This window comes from Muntiacus reevesi, chromosome 5 (assembly GCF_963930625.1).
Source record: "Muntiacus reevesi chromosome 5, mMunRee1.1, whole genome shotgun sequence".
Classification (NCBI taxonomy): domain Eukaryota; kingdom Metazoa; phylum Chordata; class Mammalia; order Artiodactyla; family Cervidae; genus Muntiacus; species Muntiacus reevesi.
Window position 1 is genome coordinate 110240941 of NC_089253.1, and position 18854 is coordinate 110259794.

An 18854-nucleotide genomic window follows, 5' to 3' on the forward strand; every position below is an offset into this window, starting at 1 on the left:
GGCCACCAGGGAAGCCTGCAGGAAGAGGACAGCCGTCTACAAGGGAGGAAGGGGTCTTTCACCATAATCTATCCATGCTGGCACCCTTCTCTGGAACTTCCCAGCCTCTGGAACTTTGACAAATGTTTGTTATTTGAGCCACTGGGCCTATGGTCATTTATTCTAGCAGCAAACAAACTAAGACACCATCACCCTTTCAAGATAGAAACACTCAACCCAATAAAGGCCATCTGTGAAAACTCTAGAGCCAATTATCCTATTTAATGGTGAAAGACTAAATGTTTCTCCTTAACAACAAGAACAAGCCAAGCCTGTCCACTCGTATCATTTCTATCCAACACTGTACTTGAGGATTTTGCCAAGGATTACCCCCACGACTTTTTGTTCCTCATCCTTATTCGACAACATCTTGGTGCTTGTGGGAGTTTCCTCAGCCTCTGGCTGGCTCAACAATTGTTGGCTTGCACCTCCCAGGACTGCAAGTCTTGTAATTTAGCTAGCCTTGAGACCAAAGAAAGAGCCCAGAGACAGTGACAGAGACATTAATGGTTTATTGGACAGGGGGATCTTACAAGTCTGAAGCCAAAGATCCTGGAGCATGTCACTCTCTTGTGTAAAACAGACAAGACGCCAGACACTGCAGCAGTCTTCACTACTTGGCCGAGGAAGAGGCTACCATTTATAGGGGGCATTAACATCACATGGCTCATCAGTTACCAAGGAAACCAATGACTGGGGCAGGGGCAAGCATGTAGGCAGTTACTGATTAAGCCCTATAATTAAGAAGATTGGATAGTCATGTGAGTGAAGCAAGGCGTGGTCAAGTAGGAGATGTACAGAGAACAAGAGAGGGATCATCTTGAATGGCCTGATCATACTTACACACAAACACATTATTGGAACTAATACATGAGTTCAGCAAGGTTGTACGAAAAAGATCAGTATACAAAAATCAACTATTTCTATGCACTTAGCAATCTCCAATATAAAAGTGAAATGAAGGAGACAATTCCACTTATCATAACATCAAAAAGAGTAAAATACTTGAGAATAAATTTAACAAAATTAATGCAAGATGTGCAAGTAAAAATTACAAAACATTGATCCAAGAATTAAAGATCTAAATGAATGGAAAGATATTCATGATCATGAATCAGAAGGCTTCATATTACAAAGAGAGAAGTACTTCCCTCAACTAACCTACAGAGTCAATGCAATTTCTATCAAAATCCAAACTTTTTTGGTGGAAAATGGTATGCTAATGCTAAAATTTACATGGAAATCCAAGAGACCTAGAATAGCCTAAACAATCTTGAAAAAAAATAACTAAGTTGAAGGGCTTCCTTACACATAAGAAGCTACTGTGAGGAATAAGGATTGGCATACACATCAATGGAACAAAATTGAGAATCCAGCAATAAACCCTTATATTTAATTAATTTTTGACAAGGTTGCTAAGACAATTCAGTGAAGGAAAGAATAATCTTTTAGCAAATGGTGCAGAGACAACTAGATAACTGTACAAAAGAATGAATTGGAAACAAAGAATGAATTGGACCCCTACCTCACATCATATAAAAAACTAACAAAATATATCAAAGATCTAATGTGTAAGAGACACATATAAAACATAAAACTATGAAACTCTTAGAAGAAAAGATAGAACCAAGTCTTTGTGGCTTTGGATTTGGTAATGGATTCTTAGATATGACACCAAAAGCACAATCAACAACAATAATATAAACTGGACGTCATCAAATTAACTTTTGTGTTTCAATGGACACCATCATGAAAATGAAAAGATAGTTCATAAAATGGGAAAAAATATTTGCAAATTATACATCTGATAAGAGACTTGTATGCAGAGTATATAAAGAACTCTCACAACTCAACTAGTTTTCCTTGGTCCATGTGGTCTATGAAGGAAACTGGGGTTATTAGAGGTATTTGAGACTGTGGTTCCCAAAGTCTAGTGCATCCAAAAATAGAGTTGCCAGATTTAGCAAGTAAAACACAAAAATATCCAGTCAAATTTATATTTTAAATAAACAGTAATTTTTTAGTATAAGACCCATGCAATGTTTGGGACAAATTTGACTAGATGTCCTTTATTCTACGTGGCAACCTTACCCAAGAATCACTTTGAGGCTTTTTCAGTGCCGATTCCCAGCCCAGCCCTACAGATCATCATTCAGCAGCTCTGGGACTTAGGAAGCTGCCCTCTTAACCAGCCCCTGGGGACTGTGACATGGGTGTCCAGGCCACACTTTTGAGAAACACTGATGAGATTCTCTAAAAGAGTCATAAAAACTTCCACAAGAGCTTCTAGCCATACTCCTTAGAGTCATTCATACCCCCAAATTCACATATAACATGGAATAGGAGGTTTTGCAAATATCCCTGGTGGTTCCAATGGTAAAGAATTTGCCTGCAATGTGGGAGAGCAGGGTTCACTCTCTGGGTACGGGAGATCCCCTGGAAAAGGGAATGGCTACCCACTCTAGTATTCTTGCCTGGAGAATTCCGTGGACAGAAGAGCCTGGCGGGCTACAGTCCACGGGATCACAAAGAGTAAGACACGACTGAGCGACTAACATACTCCTTGAAATAAGAGTGTCAAAGGGCAAAGCAAACATCAATAACAAAACTCTTGAAGGTATCCAACTAGGTACTGTATGTAAGTTTCCTGCCATGTTCCTGGGAAAAGTGATCAGCCCAGGCAGACTGTGGCAAGCATCTTGTGCAACAGGACACACAGACTGTTATGCATTTTTTCCATTTATTTCTTCAGGTCAAGTCACAGAAGGTAAGATGCCTTGCTCTAAATCAGGCTCTGAATGCAACTCTGAACACATTCCTTCCAAGGCACTACAGGGCTGGAAACCACCACGACCATTGCAAGAACCCCCAGAGACCGTGGAAAATCACGCCCAGGGCAAGCCTTCGGCAGAGCGAAGGCCAGAGAGCACAGGATGATGAGTGGATTTCTGCTCTACTCAGTGAAGTTAACATATATAAGCTGCTATGAGTCATAAAGTTTTCCCAAAATAGGCTGCACTGTGAAAGCACGTCTATCTCGCAATGACTGCAGATTCCTCTCACTGGGACTAAACCTCAGTTGGAGAAGGTGCATCTCCACTCCAGCCACAGCGGCAAGGGTTCGAGGAGAAAATCCAACTCACTTTCCATCCACAGCCTCCACAATCTTGACCTCAATCTCCTGTTCATACAGGGTGCGTAACATCCGGTCTCGCCTGTCCTTTCTGCGCTTGAGGTTTATCATGAAAATCTAATACAAGAAGAAAAAGGGAAAAGAAATACAGATTACTCAGGTTTTATTTTAGGCTGCTGAAAAGCAAAGAAAGTATAAGCAACAAAGCTTTAGTTAGAATAAGGAGTGGAAAAGTTAGGGGAAATGGTGGAGAAGATTTATTTGTATTTCATATCAGGTCAAAAAGTTATTCTTCAGGAGGCCAATGGTGAATTAAACCCAAAACAATATGAGACCAAGGGGAAGGAAGAAGTTTGGCAAGTGGCTAGATTTATCAAGACCTAAGTCTGCTAAGTGTTGGCGGTGGTCCAATCCCTATGCTTCAGTTTCCTCATCTGTAAAATGGAAATAATACTGGTCTTATTACCTAGGTACAAAATATTAGCAATTCTTGAAATTTATATTCTCTGTAGAAAAATTTAAAGTCATTCCAAGAGTAAGAAAAATCTAGTCTTAACAAATTCCTTTCATTACCAAGAGTTCCAAATTGAATTATTAAGGTCTTAATTTTCATAGCTTCTTTACCAGAACTCATCAACTCTCTTAAGACTTTTTCTGAAAAAGTCTCTTTGGAAAGAAAAAGGACTCTGGCCTTGGGGACAGCCTTTTAGGGAGAGTCATAATTTCCACATTACATGGATCTGAGGGACGTCTTAAAGAGACGACACATACTGGTCCATGAAGTCCCCAAAATGTGCATTCAGATCGTCCCCCATGAGTGCTGGGTCTTCCTGCAGCTCCTCACCGTAGCCCTGAAATTCCTGACGATTGCACTAAAACACCTATCACGAGGCCGCTGGGAGTTACAAAGACAAGGAGGCTGGTCTGATTATTCCCAGATTTAAGGAGCCACAGAAGAGCCCAAAGCCTCATGAAAGTTGTCACAGGTAACAAAGGGCTTTAATAAGGTCCTTTTGTATAAGCAGTAACTTACTGCTTTGTACATTACTTTGTACATTAAACTTACTTTGTACATTAAACTAGTCCTGCAAGAGAGGGAGACTTCAGTTGCCAGTGAGAAATACTGAAATAGCACGGGAAAGGAGAAGCCTGCAGGAATAAGCTGGACAACATTGGCTTCATCCTAACGACCCATCTAGATGACTTTGAGGAAGTCAAAGTAATGTAATGTTACGGGGTTCAGTTCCCTTGTTTGTAAAAAGAGGGAGTTGAGCAATCTTATCTTTCAAGGCCAACACAGATTAAACTGTCTATAATATATGGTTTATGATAAAGTTTGCATTATGTCTAGAATAAAGAAGTCATGTCATATAAGCAGGCTGTAGTTTTGACTTTACTGAGGGTTAAGCCATGGTTCACACAATCATTCTGAGTTGAGTATAAAGATGTTATATGTTTTACCAGATCAAAAGCTGGATTAAGTAAAATTTCAGTTCTTCCTTATAAAATATTCTCACTTCCATCCACTTATACAGCTCTAAGAAAAGTACGGATGGGGGAGCAAGATGTCTTCTTTGAAAAAATCATCCACCTGAATCAGAATGAAGTGGATTAGGTACATACCATGATTTTATTACCTCCACTGTTTATCTAACTGGGCAATCCTTTTTTGAAAAACAATTTCTGTGGTAACTCTATTTGCCCTGTGACTTGGGATTTTATAACTTAATGAGTTGTGTTCATTTATATGTCATTTTCTTCCTGTTTAGAATCCTACTGTGATGGGAACACATTCCATCTCCTGATTTTAAGGCTCTGGGAAGGAACAGGCATTTCCTCATGTGTACTCATGGTGACACCTGAGGTCACTCCAGGAGAGCAAAATAAAACAAAAAATGAGCAGAAATACAACAAAAAGTCCCCTCAGACCCAAGACCTCAAGTCTGGGAAGACTTCAGTAAATAATAATCCCATCCGGGGTCCTGCCAGGACAAGCGCAATAAAAACTGCAGCGATGAAGGGAAAACACAGACGGCTTGCTCATACTTCGTGAATAGTAAACAGGCAAAACGCCACCCGGCCAAATGCAGCCCAGACACCCCAACAAGGTCACAGAGTACGGGGAAGGTTGAAAAAGCCCTGAAATCCCTTTTTCTACTATCCTATCTCTGTTCCAAACAGAGAGATGACTACCAGGGCTCAGGAGCGCAGAGTCCCCATGTCTGGATCTCCATAGAGTTGGCCTTTTTCCGAAGGATTCTGAAAGTGACCCAGTCCTTCCAAACGGAAGACCAGGGCTAGAAGATCCTGCTTTCGTCCCATGGTATTTGCTCTGATTTGATCCTCATCGGAATGTGTTTATAAAGGGGAAAATGAATATATGTAAAGACCCTTGGGTTCTTTTACCTGGAGACCTGAGAGTTAGTGAGAGCTGCAGAAAAGGAGAGCTGTAAGTAATATTTGGAAGCCAGTTCAGTATCTGGGGTGGGCCAACCTTTCTGAAGCCCTGACTGTTTATCAAACTGTCTACACTTTAATTCTTCTCTACTTTAGTCTAATTCATCTCTATTACACTTAAAACCATGTAATCTCATCTTGCCCTCTGTAAAAATAGCATAGTAGTTTCTAACTCCTTTCCAATTAATATTCATGAAATATTCCCTTCCATTTCTGAAATCTGCCAACAAATAAATTTTATAGAATAAACCCCAACTTCCAGTTCCAGCAGGAATTTAAGATGGCTGTACTTTGGAGACCCATATGACATAGTACAGGGAGATAAACAAGGCAATTTCTTTCAATGAATCAGTGGCAATGAGCATAGAGCACAAAGTTTGGCTTATAACATATCACAGATTCATGGAAAAGTTCCATTGTAGTTTGTGGATTCCCAAGGCACTGTCCCAGCCTCCAGATCATCAAGTTCCTGAACATGGATCAGCAGTTATGTGACATGAGGGGCCATGAAGGATTCAGTGATTTTGGAGTCACAATTCCGGTTCTGCTGAGCATATCACTAAGACAGGCATCTCATTACATTTCTGCTCAATCATTATACAATTAAAATGTAATAATAAATATAGCCCTTGGAGCATTATTATGAAGTTCTTGGCTGCTACAAAAACAAATTTTAGTATGGGTTTCTTTTTTCTCTTTTACTTTGTCCTCTAAACCCTGCCCTCCAATTTTTCCCATGGAAGAACAGCAAAGAGAAAATAAAGCAAAGAATGTTCCAGAATGGTTTCCACTTACTCAGAATAAAGTTAAAGTCCTCTAATACCTAAAACATACATCTTCTTTACCCTACCCTTGAATCTTGATAAAACATGGCAATATCTGCTCTTAGAAAATATTACTTTCATGCCTAATTAGTAACATCTTTCTGACTCAATGATTAATTCACTTTTACCATGATGCTCCTTTTTTAAGATAAGTGAATAAGGCACAACAAAAACTGAGAGCCTTTTCCAAGACCTCGGTTTCTTTTCAGCAGCCAAGCTGATCTGGCTGACTCTCAGACATGTGCCCAGGCTTGTTGTTCTGATACAAACCTATAAGCATGAGGTACACATGCGCACACATACAGATGCACACAAACACAGACACCTTGCCTACCTCATCAAATCCCATCTTGTCTGGATATTTAGGGACAACTGAGACAAACTGGGAAGGTTCCATTGGAGGACCGTCAACTGGAAGACACAAGAAACACGCAGAGTGCTGTGTTAGTGAGAGTGTCAGAGAACAGCATCCCATTCACAGCCTGACCGCTAGAAACACAACCTGCATGGTCAGGGTAGGGAATAACTGCTCAGTAGTTTTCCAGAATTAAGTGGCTACGCAAGAACTCCAACGGTCACCGTGCTGGTTTTGAGAGCACTTTTTTTTATGCAGATTGCAGCATTTGCTCCATTTCCCTTAAGACCTATTTTTAAGAATGTTTGGAGGGTAATTTTTAAAATTTTTATTGGGCTATAGCCGATTAACAACGCTGTGATAGTCTCACGTGGACAGCAAAGAGACTCAGGCACACATATACACGTATCCATTCTTCCCCCACATCCCCTCCCGTATAGGCTGCCATAGAACATTGAGCAGAGTACCATGTGCCATATAGTAGGTCCTTGCTGGATATCCATTTTAAATATAGCATGCATACCTGTCCATTCCAAACTTGGAAGGACATTCAGGGTAATGATTAAGGGTGAAGGCTCTTGGAGTCAGATGATGTGGCTCTAAACTTTGGTCTGTGAAGGTCTGGAGCGGATAGACGACCTCTCTGTTTGTTTCTTTCTTTGCGTGTAAAATCAGGATAATAAAAGTGCATATCTTGGAGTGTTATAAAATTTAAATGGGACCTACATGCAAAGCACTAACCACAGTAAATCAACACAGTAAATGCTCAATAACTTCCAGGTACTACTCAAAGTGGCCCAGGACGAAAGAACTCAGGAATAGGCTAGACTTTTTCTAAAGAATGCTTTTTTACCTATACATTTAAAATTGTAAAACTCTGGGACTGCTTTTTTTTTCTTCCATCCAGGCAGGTTTAACTATAGGTACTCAAAAGACCCTTTATTTTAACCCAAACAGGCTGCTCTGTCTATGGAATTCTCCAGACAAGAATATTGGAGTGGGTTGCCATTTCCTTCTCCAGGGGATCTTCCTGACCCAGGGATCGAACATGTGTCTTCTGCATTGCAGAAGACATGTACCATCTGTACCACCTGTACCACCATCATGTACCATCTGAGCCACCAGGGAAGCCCCTGACTAACACACACCTCCAAGGCTCAGGCCATATCCCAGAACTTGGTACAGGGCTTACAGGGAAATTTCCAGATGGGAGGGGTGTCGCATCTCAAGTGATAAAAGTTTTCTTTACTTCATACTTCAAAAAAGCTTTATTTAGAAAAGCTTATATATACATTTTAAAGGTTGGAAGTAATATAGATTAAAGAGCCTGAGACAGCCTTGAAGATTTTTGGTATGCACAAGTTCAAAGTACTCACTTGGTTTTCCTTGAAGACACAATACAAGGAAAATGCTACATGAGAGCAGGTAAATAGGTTGTTTAAAGAACTATTGTTGTTGATGGCCATTGTACTGTCCACCAATTTCCATTCCCCTCTATTTCAAGTATGTGAAAGGGGTTTTTTCACCTTGAGGTTAATCATGGCCATCTGAATTGCTGCTATTCATATCTACAAACTCTCCTCCCATGCTCCCTACTCAGCCCCACCACAGTGATCTTAGTAGCCAAAGTTGATACAGAGAACGCAAAAATTTGAAGCAGCCTAGAATGAGGTGTCAACACAGTGGAAATGAGATTTCGGCATTCTCTATGAGATATCCCAGCATAACTTCTGCTGTCCTGATTGAGATACTGTCCAAAAAGTATTTTTTGTTTCACTCACCCTTTATTGGGATATTAAAGAGAAACCATGACATCCAGTTTCTCTTATGATCAAGTCATGTGAAACTGTAGAAACTAGTGAAACAGATTTCCTAAGCCAAACACAAGAGTTGATCTTATTATTTCAAACCTGACCCTTACCATCACATTTCTATGAGTACACAGTGAATGTGTTTCTGTTTCCATTAGCAGCCCAGAGTATTTTGGTTCTTCCTGCTCCACCCAACTCCATTAACTTCTTTTAAAATCAACAAATGTTGATTGGAGGGTCACCATGTACAGGGTTAGGTTTTACGAGCAAAATATCTTACCATACCAACTCCTTCCCATTCATGTTGTTTGAGGAGCTGTCTAACCCTCCCTCCCTGGGCCTTAGACTTGAGAGGAGGGTAAATTTTGGTCTCCCTGTTGGTCTCTGTTGGTCTCCATTTGGGTTGCCTAGTTTTAACGTTTCAGCTGAAGAGTCTGCTTTTAGCCACTTTGCTTCCATCAAACATGGGTAGTCACTGTGTGCACAGGACAAGTATCCCCCCAAAAGCCACAAATGGCTGGTCCTGAAAGCCACCATTGAGCAGAAATATGAGACACAGCCCTGGGTTTTGTAGCTGAAGGTAGAGTTAAGCCATAGGGAAAAACAGGAGATGATATTAATTAGACCTAAAGGGTGACTATAAAAAAAAAAAAAGGTGACTATGGGGGGAGAAGGTATGCCTGTTTGCTATCATCAAACACCCCAGCTTCTGTTCTGGGTCATTTCTGACTCCATCATCCATAGTTAATTTAGTCCCTCATTGAATCCCTTCCTATACATGCCCTCAGCATACTACCACCAGTTGGGATGTGCCTCATTGGTGCCTGAATTGTTTCAAGATTTAGGAATAACAATAATAGCTATTGGTATAGCTATCGTATTACCAACCGCACTCTGGGCTACACTCTTGATATATGTATTCACATTTATTTAATCTTCACAACATGTTCCACAGGCTAGGTCCCTATTTTTACAGATAGGCAAACAAAGGCTTAAATAACATGCCTAAGGTCACAGAGCTGTTAGAGCTGTTATTTGAACCTAGGTCTGACTCCTGCACATGAACCCTTAACTCCCACTCCCTGCCCCCAAAGCTAGACCTTGGTAGCCACTGGCCTCAAGTTGGCCTCGGGCAACTGGGGTGAGTTCACAGAAGCTCAGTTAGGCAAGTCCTTGTTCCTCGGTGACCACCATGTGTTGCTCTTTCTGTCATCTACACTGGAACAAACTCCATCCAAAGAACAGTGTACCAGCCCAATCATGCCCAGAAAAGAATTTGCAAGATTGTGCTTGGACCAAATCCTAACACTTCTTCATAGTTTCTCTTGGACGTCTTCCATGGCTGCAGCCACCACCCTAGCTCAGGTCCTCACTCACATGTCTGGGCTGTTTTAACACCTTTCAAACACTTTATGCTCTTTGTCTTGCTCATTACAACTCATTATGCACACTGTGGCCAAAACAATCTTCTTCCTTAGGCACGTCTCTATTCTTGACCATAATAGTCACGCTTGGCACTTAGGTGCTTTACAATTTGTTAAGTAATTTGTTAAGGATTTCCCTGCAGCTCAAACGATAAAGAATCTGCCTACAATGCAGGAGACCAGGGTTCAATCCCTGGGTCAGGAAGATCTGGGGAAGGGAGTGGCAATCCACCTTGGTATTCTTGCCTGGAGAATTCCATGGACAGGGAAGCCTGGTGGGCTACAGTCCATGGGGTCACAAAGAGTTGGACATGACTGAAGTGACTAACACACACAAGTGATTTCCTAGTCACCACGTCATTTTATCTTCACTTTTATTGGGCGGCATGGTGTGCTGTTTGGGGCTTCCCAATGGCTAGTGGTAAAGAACTCACCTGCCAGTGCAGGAGATGTAAGAGACTCAGGTTTGATCCCAGGGTAGGGAAGATCCTCTGGAGGAAGGCATGGCAACCTACTCCAGTACTCTTGCCTGGAAAATCGCATGGAGAGAGGAGCCTGGTGGGTTGCAATCCATGGGGTTGCAAAGGGTCAGACACAACTGAGCAATTGAGCATCCATGCCTGTTCTCTCTGTCTTTACAGATGTGAAAACTGAGACCAGGACTCCCAGACAGAATCTCGCCCGAGTTCAAATAGTGAGTGACTGGCAGAGCTGGAACTCAGTTTTTAGATCTTTTGACTCCAGATGCAATAAACCGTCTTTACATGACATTCTGCTGCCTCAAAATGTCATTACTGAGAAGAGGCACCTGAGATAGCCCATTGCCTCATGCTGATTTGTACAACCAATCTCCTCATGCCTCACAACCCATTTTCTACTATCACCTTGACAAGATCGAGCCTCTGGTCATCCGTCCCTCAATTTTCTATCCAGCTGTCAGTGTACTAAATGAGCAAATACATGACAGTGATGGTCACCGTGGTTTTCGAAGTGTTAGCTGTTGTTTTTATACACTATCTCTACCCAGTCCAAACTCTTCTACTCTGATCTCTAGAAACTCCAGTCTGAAATTCATAAACTCCCTGATATCTTCAGTCCCTTCACTTTTTCTGAATGTCTCTTTGCCTTTTTGTTTAGGCCAAGATGGCTTTCCTTTGAGGTCACTGCCTCCCTTTCAGTTGTTGGTGTGAAAGCTCATTTTCCTCATGTCCTGCAACTCACTCCAACCTGTTTCTCTTTCACTCTTCAAAAACCCCAGCTTCTTTGAAGCCTGTTGCAGTGCCCTGTACCTCCTCTTCATGCTCCCTCAGTCACCGGCTCACAGTTTCACTACCCTGCCACCACTCTTAGAAACAGCATCACCATGGTGATCCAACAACCAGTAATCCAGCACCAACGATCATTCTTCCAGGGATCCACTACATTGTTTGCATCCATCACACCCTTCTTGTTCTCACTCCCATCAGCACCCAACCTAGATTTCATGGTCTACAGCTCTAACCATCCCTTGGAAGGACCCTTCATTCTCTTCCACTGATCTTGCTTGATAAAATTCCAATCCTGGTTAAACCCAACTGTCCTCTTCCCACCAAGAACACTGAAGAGAGAAATTCACACTGTTGTGTTGACTGAGTGACTTCAGAATTACAACCACAGATGTCAAATTGGCACTTGACACTGCCAAATGATGCAATTATGCTTCCACAGTAAACTTACTTTCTCACTCTCTGAGAGGTCTATCTAATGCCTTGTCCTCTCTCCTGAAATCTTCAACATCTCTCTTGAGCTGATAACTGGATCACATATGTAATGGAGAAAATGTTTAAAGCCCAGTTAGACCCATCTTTCCCTTCCACATCAAGTCTACAAACCTAGCTGCCTCTCTGCCTACATACCTTGCCTTTCCGTCTGCTACAGCATCCCTGTTCTATCTAGAACTTGTTTTCTCAAGGGCCTTAAATTATCTTCTTTTCTACATCATTAAATTCTCCCTATGTTTTGGACTTTTCTCATTAGCATACAAACAAGTTAAAATCTGATCTTAAAAAAAAACTTAAAAGACAAAACGCAATGAAACGAGACAGCCTCTCCCTTGATTTTTCACTCTCTTACAGACACTACCCTATTTCTCCATCTTCCATGCCAACAAGAGTTCACTTTCTCATCTCCACACGGCTCTCTCTTCAGCCCACGCTAATGACTTTTGTCCTCATCATTGTACTGAAGTAGTTCTTATCAAGGTCAACACAGATCTCTATCTTCAGAGAACCAGTGATCAGTTCCCTATCCTCATTTTACTTGACTTCTCAAAAGCAGCTGGTTCCTTCTTGAAACACTTCTCAATTTCTTCTTCCAGCTTTCTGGCTGTTTGTCTCCCCCAGGGATCTGTCCTCCACCCTGTCCTCTTTTTCTATGCTCTCTAGCCAAGCAAGCTCACACTGTTCCATGGCTTTGAATATCTTTTTAATGCTGATAACTCTCAAGTGTCTGTTTCCAACTGGAGTCTCTTCCCTGAAGTCTAGACTCACTTATTCAAATGTCTCCTAATCTCTCCATTCAGATGTCTAATATATATCCTAAGCTTACATGGCCACAACTTCCCTTCCAAGTCTTTCCCCATAAAGCCTCTCTGATTTCATTAAATGATACACTAGGCCAAACTCCTGGAGTCATCTTTGATTCCTTTCTTTCCTTCATGGGCTGCATCCAGGTCTCTGTAAGTCCTGTTGGCTCTATCCTCAAAATATGTTCTAAATCCACCTGCTTGTCATCACCTCCCAGCTACAGTTTGCATTCCAATCACCATCATTTCTCACCAGGAGAGATGTACTGGTCCCTTTACATGCCAGTATCCATACCACAGCATGAATGATATATCTAAATATATAAAACACTTCATGTCACTCTCCCTCCCCCATCCACATGGAATCCTATTACTCTTAGAATAAAATCTGAATCCCTTACTGTGGCCACAAGGCTCTGCATGGTCCAGAGAGGGTTGAGAACAGATTCCAGGGACCAGAGCAAGGGGATGGTTTAAGGATGATTGAAGAACATTACATTGATTGTGCACTTTATTTCTATTACTATTATGTCAGCTCCACTGCAGATCATCGGGCATTAGATCCTGGAGGCTGGCGACTCCTGTGGAGGAAAAGAAGAGAGGGCTCTGGCCAGCCTCTCTGAGCTGACATCTACTTGGAGTCAAGACTGATAGTCATACAATGGGGCCGATAAGGGAAGACACATCACCAAGCATTGAATGGAGTCCTAATAACAGGAACACTCTCAGTCTTATGGAGTTGATGTCTACTCTTTTATGTGCTTCTCTCAACCCTGCAAAGTCAGTGTTCTTATCCTTACTCCACAGATAAAGGAACTAAAGCTTTTAGAGGTTGTTCTTTCTGCCTACATGACAGAGCCTGAGTTCAAGTCTGTGAGTCTAACTTCATGTTCAGAGCTCTTTGCGACACAGGTTTTATTCATTTGCTCATTGTTTCATTGTCTGGTCATGCATTCAGCAAATATTTGTCCGTTACCAATTATATATCAAGGACTGTGCTAGGTGTTTGAGACAGAAGGCAATAAGATACTGCCCTTGGCCTCTGGGTCTAGAACACAGAGGAGAGGCAGGCATACTGAAATTAAAGAAATTCACAAAAGAAATTCCTAAGGGCTGGTTCTAGAAATACTACTATGCCAGTGAACCAACTGATGATTCAAATCTCATTCCCCCTACAAATACTGGTTTCCCCCACACACATTATCTCTATTACTCTCTGTACTTAGAGAAAATGGTAGTGAGCTCTTCTTTCTTTTTGAAAACTCAGGGATATTGAGACTAGGAAAGACCAAATGACTTGCAAATGATCATGTGCATCAGCAGCAAAGGGTGTAATGTGGGGGTGCTTTGCTCCCCATCCCAAGTATAGTCTATGGTCATGCTTTGCTCATTATCACCAATATGACCCTGCTAGACTGGGCTGACTGATGTTTTGCAAACACAGTCCTGTGTAAATACAGTAGGAGATCTTGCTATTTAAAGGGATTTTCTGATGAATCTTTATAATTATTATTGTCCTTCTTACCTTCTGGTCCTAACTATGTTTCTTAAAAGAAACATTTCTGTTCTTCTCTGTGTTCTTGATTTTTAATTACTTCTCAAACACTTAAATTCTGAGCCAGCCTTTTCTGACACCATCCTTTTTATGGAGATTAGCTGAAAAAACTCATTGGACTCTTTTTCAGTCCTTATCTCAGTTGAACTTCCTTCTATATCTCATGTTCCTGTTTTCCTAAAATTCTATGACATCACATTATCTTGTTGATGAATCCCAACTTAACATCTTTAGACTTGAGTGTCAGATTCATCTCTCCATCTATCCACTGGGCAGTTTATTCATTTATTCAACAAAGATTTGCTGGGTACCTCCTAGGCAGCAGGGGATGGGTTATGTCTTGAGACTAACATGAAACAATGAATTTATTGCCTGGGAGTGAGGAGCGGGAAACAGATATTCACAGGCCACTCAAGGTTTTAAAATGAACTCATACTTTTTCTTTGTATATGTTTTCTTAAATCCACATGTGTTTAACATTCCTACTGTCATTCCAGACACTCAAGTCAGAACTCAGAAGTTTCCCTCGGTCCCTCTTCTGCTCATCCACAAACCTTTGACTAAGTCTTTTCAAGTCTATGTCATAAGGTTCATCTGTACTCTCTCTGCTCCTGCCTGAGCTCAGATCCTCACCACCTTCTGCCTAGTTTACCATATAATATCCAAAATGGTCTCTTCACTCTGACCCGAGTCCAGCATCCAGTGCCCTAGGCTGCAGCTATACTTCGTTTACCAAGAGAGTGACCTTTCTAAATTCAGATTTTAACCTGACGTTTCACTCCTAAAATCTCTTTAAAAGTTCCCTTCCCTTCAGGAAAAGTCCAGACACCTTCTTTTACGTTAGCGGTCTTTCTAACTGAGCTCTTGCCCACCTTCCAGCCCTGCTTTCCACTGTGCCTCCCAGTCACACCCTCTGCCCACATACCCACATCCTACACGCTAGTGATGAATAACAGAGTTTCCCAGTTACTGCGTGAAGATTCAATGCAAATGTTCCCTCCTCTGCATAGCCATTTCCAAGATCCTCCCCCAGGCAGAGTATATTTGTTACTTTCTCCTTTAAACACCACTGCACATTATACATAATAATTAGTGTAGCCCCTCATTATCAAGCATTTACCAGTTCTGACATCATGCCAGACTCAGAGGCAATATGATACAGTGTTTAAGAACCTAAGTTTTAGAGATAGCACTGTTGGTTCAAATCCCAATCTGTCATTTATTTAGCAGAATTATCTAGAATAAGATACTTACATGTGCTAAATCCCAATTTTTTCATCTTTAATAGGAGGATAATAAAACACTTTTCATTGAGTTATTATAAGGATTAATGAGACAAAGTACAAAAAATGTTTAGCATGATCTCTGCTACATCATAAGCTATTATTAAGCTGAAGTTGTAATTACTGTTTTTGTTAGTATACTTTTTATATATATCATGGGGAATTTGCCCCCAAATCCCAGATGTTTTATCTTCATTTCACAACTAAGGATGTTAGATTACTTGCCTAAAGTCATATACTTAGAAAGCAGCAAAATCAGAGTTTAAATTCATACCACAAAACACCATGATAGCCATTATAACATGCTATGAAATGGATTTACTGTATACCCAGCTCTCCACCTGGATGGGAAGCTCCCAGGGGGCAAAGTTTCCTGGGGGCAAGGTCACATTTCCATATTTGCATTTCACATAAGGAGAAGTTTGAAATGAATGGACAAATGAACAGCTATGTTTCAACCAAGGCAGACTATGAGAGTCCAGTCCTGGGAGAGCAGAGATGCGGCTGATATGGACATGGGGGCAACAGAACACAAGCCACGTATACCACCAGGCCCCGGGTCACTCACTCATTGCTTCTATCTGCACATGGATGAGGTTCTCGATGTCCTCCTCCAGGGTCTGATGGGGCTTCAGGGGGATGGGCAGGTAGCCGTAGTGCTCTCTGTTGCAGAGGTACATCTGGATGCCTGAGGACACAAGAGACGGGCAAGAGTGGCCAATCAGAAGACACATGTCTGGGGCTTCCCTGGTGGCTCAGGGGGAAAGAATCCACCACTTGCCAGTGCAGAAGACACGGGTTCGATCCCTGGGTGGGGAAGATCCTACATGTCACGGAACAACTAAATCTGTGCACCCCAACTACTGAGTCCGTGCCCTAGAGCCCGAGTGCTGCAACTACTGAAGCCCACGTGCTCTGGAGCCTGTGCTCTACGACCAGAGAAGCCACCACAATGAGAAGCCCACACACTGCAAAGAAGAGTAGATCCCGCTCACCATGATTAGAGAAAAGCCTCAACAGCAATGAAGATCCAGCAAAGCCAAAAATAAACAAATAAATAAAATTAAAAACAGAAAATACACATCTTCTTTCTACAATGACCATTAAGGAAAAGGAGACCAGACTGTTTGGCACTGAAATTGAACAAGTAGTTGTTTCGGGCAGAGTATGCAGACCTCAAAAATGCTCCTTTATTAAGAAAGTATAACACAGTATTGGAGGCAAAATAAAAAACCTGGGCCACTCTTCAGCTCAGAGGAAATTGATTTTTTCTCTCTGAAGAGAAAGCATCCTCATGGCCTGGAAGGAACACTAAAGGCACGAAGGGATCAAAAAGGAGGCAAGGAATTCCTGTTCCAGAGAACAGAATGGAACACTGTAATCCATCCACAGGAAATAAAGAGAAGATGAGGAATAAAGGCCACATTTGATATGAAAGCAAACAGGAAAATCCCATAAGGCTGACAGATGATTAAAGCTAACTCTAGGCATATGCAGAACAAAAAATAAAAAACAAAGGACACTTAAAATTTTCCACGAGTCTCCATGGCTTGATTTCTCCTCTTAGCCCACATGGACTTGGAGTTGACCAACAGACATGAAACTTCTATAAAAGAGTCAGAAAGGGACCAAAGGAAGCCTGCATTTCAAGACCTGGTAAGAACCTGTAGTATGACAATACCAGGTCATGGCACAGCCCTCTTGTTTTCAACACCTGTCTTCGCTGCCCCAGCTGGCTAACTCCAAGAGTTACACAGAATCTCAGTTCAACCAGGGAGCTGGGGATATTGGAATCAAAAGGGCTTCAGAGAGATCCAGCAACTGACCGTCCTGACAAATGAAAAGATTGCTTAAGTAAATAGATGAACCTGCCAAGCTCTGGTCCATGCGTTCAAGCTTCTGAGTTGTTAATTTCTATAATCACCTATGCTTTCCAGACAGAGAATTACCTGCATAGAGACTTCCCTGTTTTCTGCAGATGACATTTCCTCCAGTCAGCTACATCACCTGTCAAATCAGGTGAGGCTGTCTCATAGCATTAGCAGGGAAGAACAAAAAAAGAAAAGAGACTTTCTCCTCCCCATGACTGAACCTGGTTCCCATCAAGGCTGGACCAGTAAGCCCTGTCACTTCTCTTGCTTCCACCAAGAGAACTCACTAGTGCTACTGTTTGCTGACACGAATGCTTCTGAGAAACTTCAAACTCAAATGGACCCACTTGCAAAGTTGTGATGAATTCAGGAAACAGGAGGGAAATGATTTAATGTTTAGGTTGCCTCTCGACCCTAATTAGGGAAATAATTTTACCATTCAACTTTCCAAAGCTTTGGTTATAAAGGAGAGATGGGACCTAGCCAAGCTATCCATCAAGTGTGAGGAGACAAGACAGGCAGTTTCAGACACGCAAGGTCATAGATATTTACTTGCCATCACACTTTCTCAGACAGTGGCTGGATGATGTGGAAGAAGGAGAAGAAAGAGGAGTAGGGGGAGGAAGGAGAAGGATTATTAATAAAAGAAGATGATGATGACGCAGGACATAGTGAACAGGAGAACCAATAAGAGAAGACGAGAGAGTCGCAGGTCCACGACTGTGGCTCCTCTCAGATTGGGGAACATTAGGGAGCTCCAGGAGAATGTTCACACACACGCACAAAGAATGTCTGCTGAAATCTGACCACTTTGAGAGGAGTTCTAGACAATTAGGGATTAGCTTTGGGTTGTATTAGCAATAATAAAACTAAGCAAATAAAAAAGGCAATTGTTAAGTCAGATATGAAAGGAAAACTGCCCACAGTCAATAAATGGAACTTGGTTCCCATGATTATAAGAACCAAAACACTGACCACAGCTCTATCAGTACCACACAGCTATCAAGAGAACGGGCCAGACTTCCTGGTGATCCAGTGGTTGAGAGTCCCCCTGCCAATGTGGGGGACATGAATTCAATCCCTAATCTGGGAAGATCCCTCATGCCACGGGGCAACTAATCCCATGCACCATAACTACTGAGCCCACACCCTACAGCCCAAGCTCCACAACAAGAGAAGCCATGGAGATGAGAAGTCGGCACACAGCAACTGGAGAGTAGTCCCCAGCTCGCCGCAACTAGAGAAAGCCCATGTGCAGCAACAAAGACCCAGCACAGCCAAAAATAAAGTAAATAGTAATAATACAAAGAGGACAAGGTGATGGGAAGAATGCTTTTGCACAGAGGGGGCAGAGGGAGGGGACAAAACTAACTCCTCTTTGGTAGTAGAGTCAGTTTGCATGCATGCCCAGTCATGTCTGGCTCTTTGTGACCCCATGGACTGGAGCCTGCCAGGCTCTTCTGTCCATGTAATTTTCTAGGCAAGAATACTGGAGTGAGTTTCCATTTCCTATTCCAGGGGATCTTCCCAACCCAGGGA

At 42.0% G+C, this 18854-nt stretch overlaps 1 protein-coding gene across 1 annotated transcript in view; it reads right to left on the bottom strand.

Annotated features, from left to right (window-relative positions):
- COLGALT2 (collagen beta(1-O)galactosyltransferase 2) overlaps positions 1-18854 on the bottom strand; it is a 115903-nt gene that overhangs the window by 14890 nt on the left and 82159 nt on the right. The window contains exons 6-8 of the mRNA XM_065936190.1: positions 16013-16132; positions 6788-6864; positions 3183-3289 (exon numbers count right to left, since the gene is read on the bottom strand). Of these exons, the coding sequence (XP_065792262.1) occupies positions 3183-3289; positions 6788-6864; positions 16013-16132 (304 nt within the window). The remainder of the gene's footprint in view (positions 1-3182; positions 3290-6787; positions 6865-16012; positions 16133-18854) is intronic.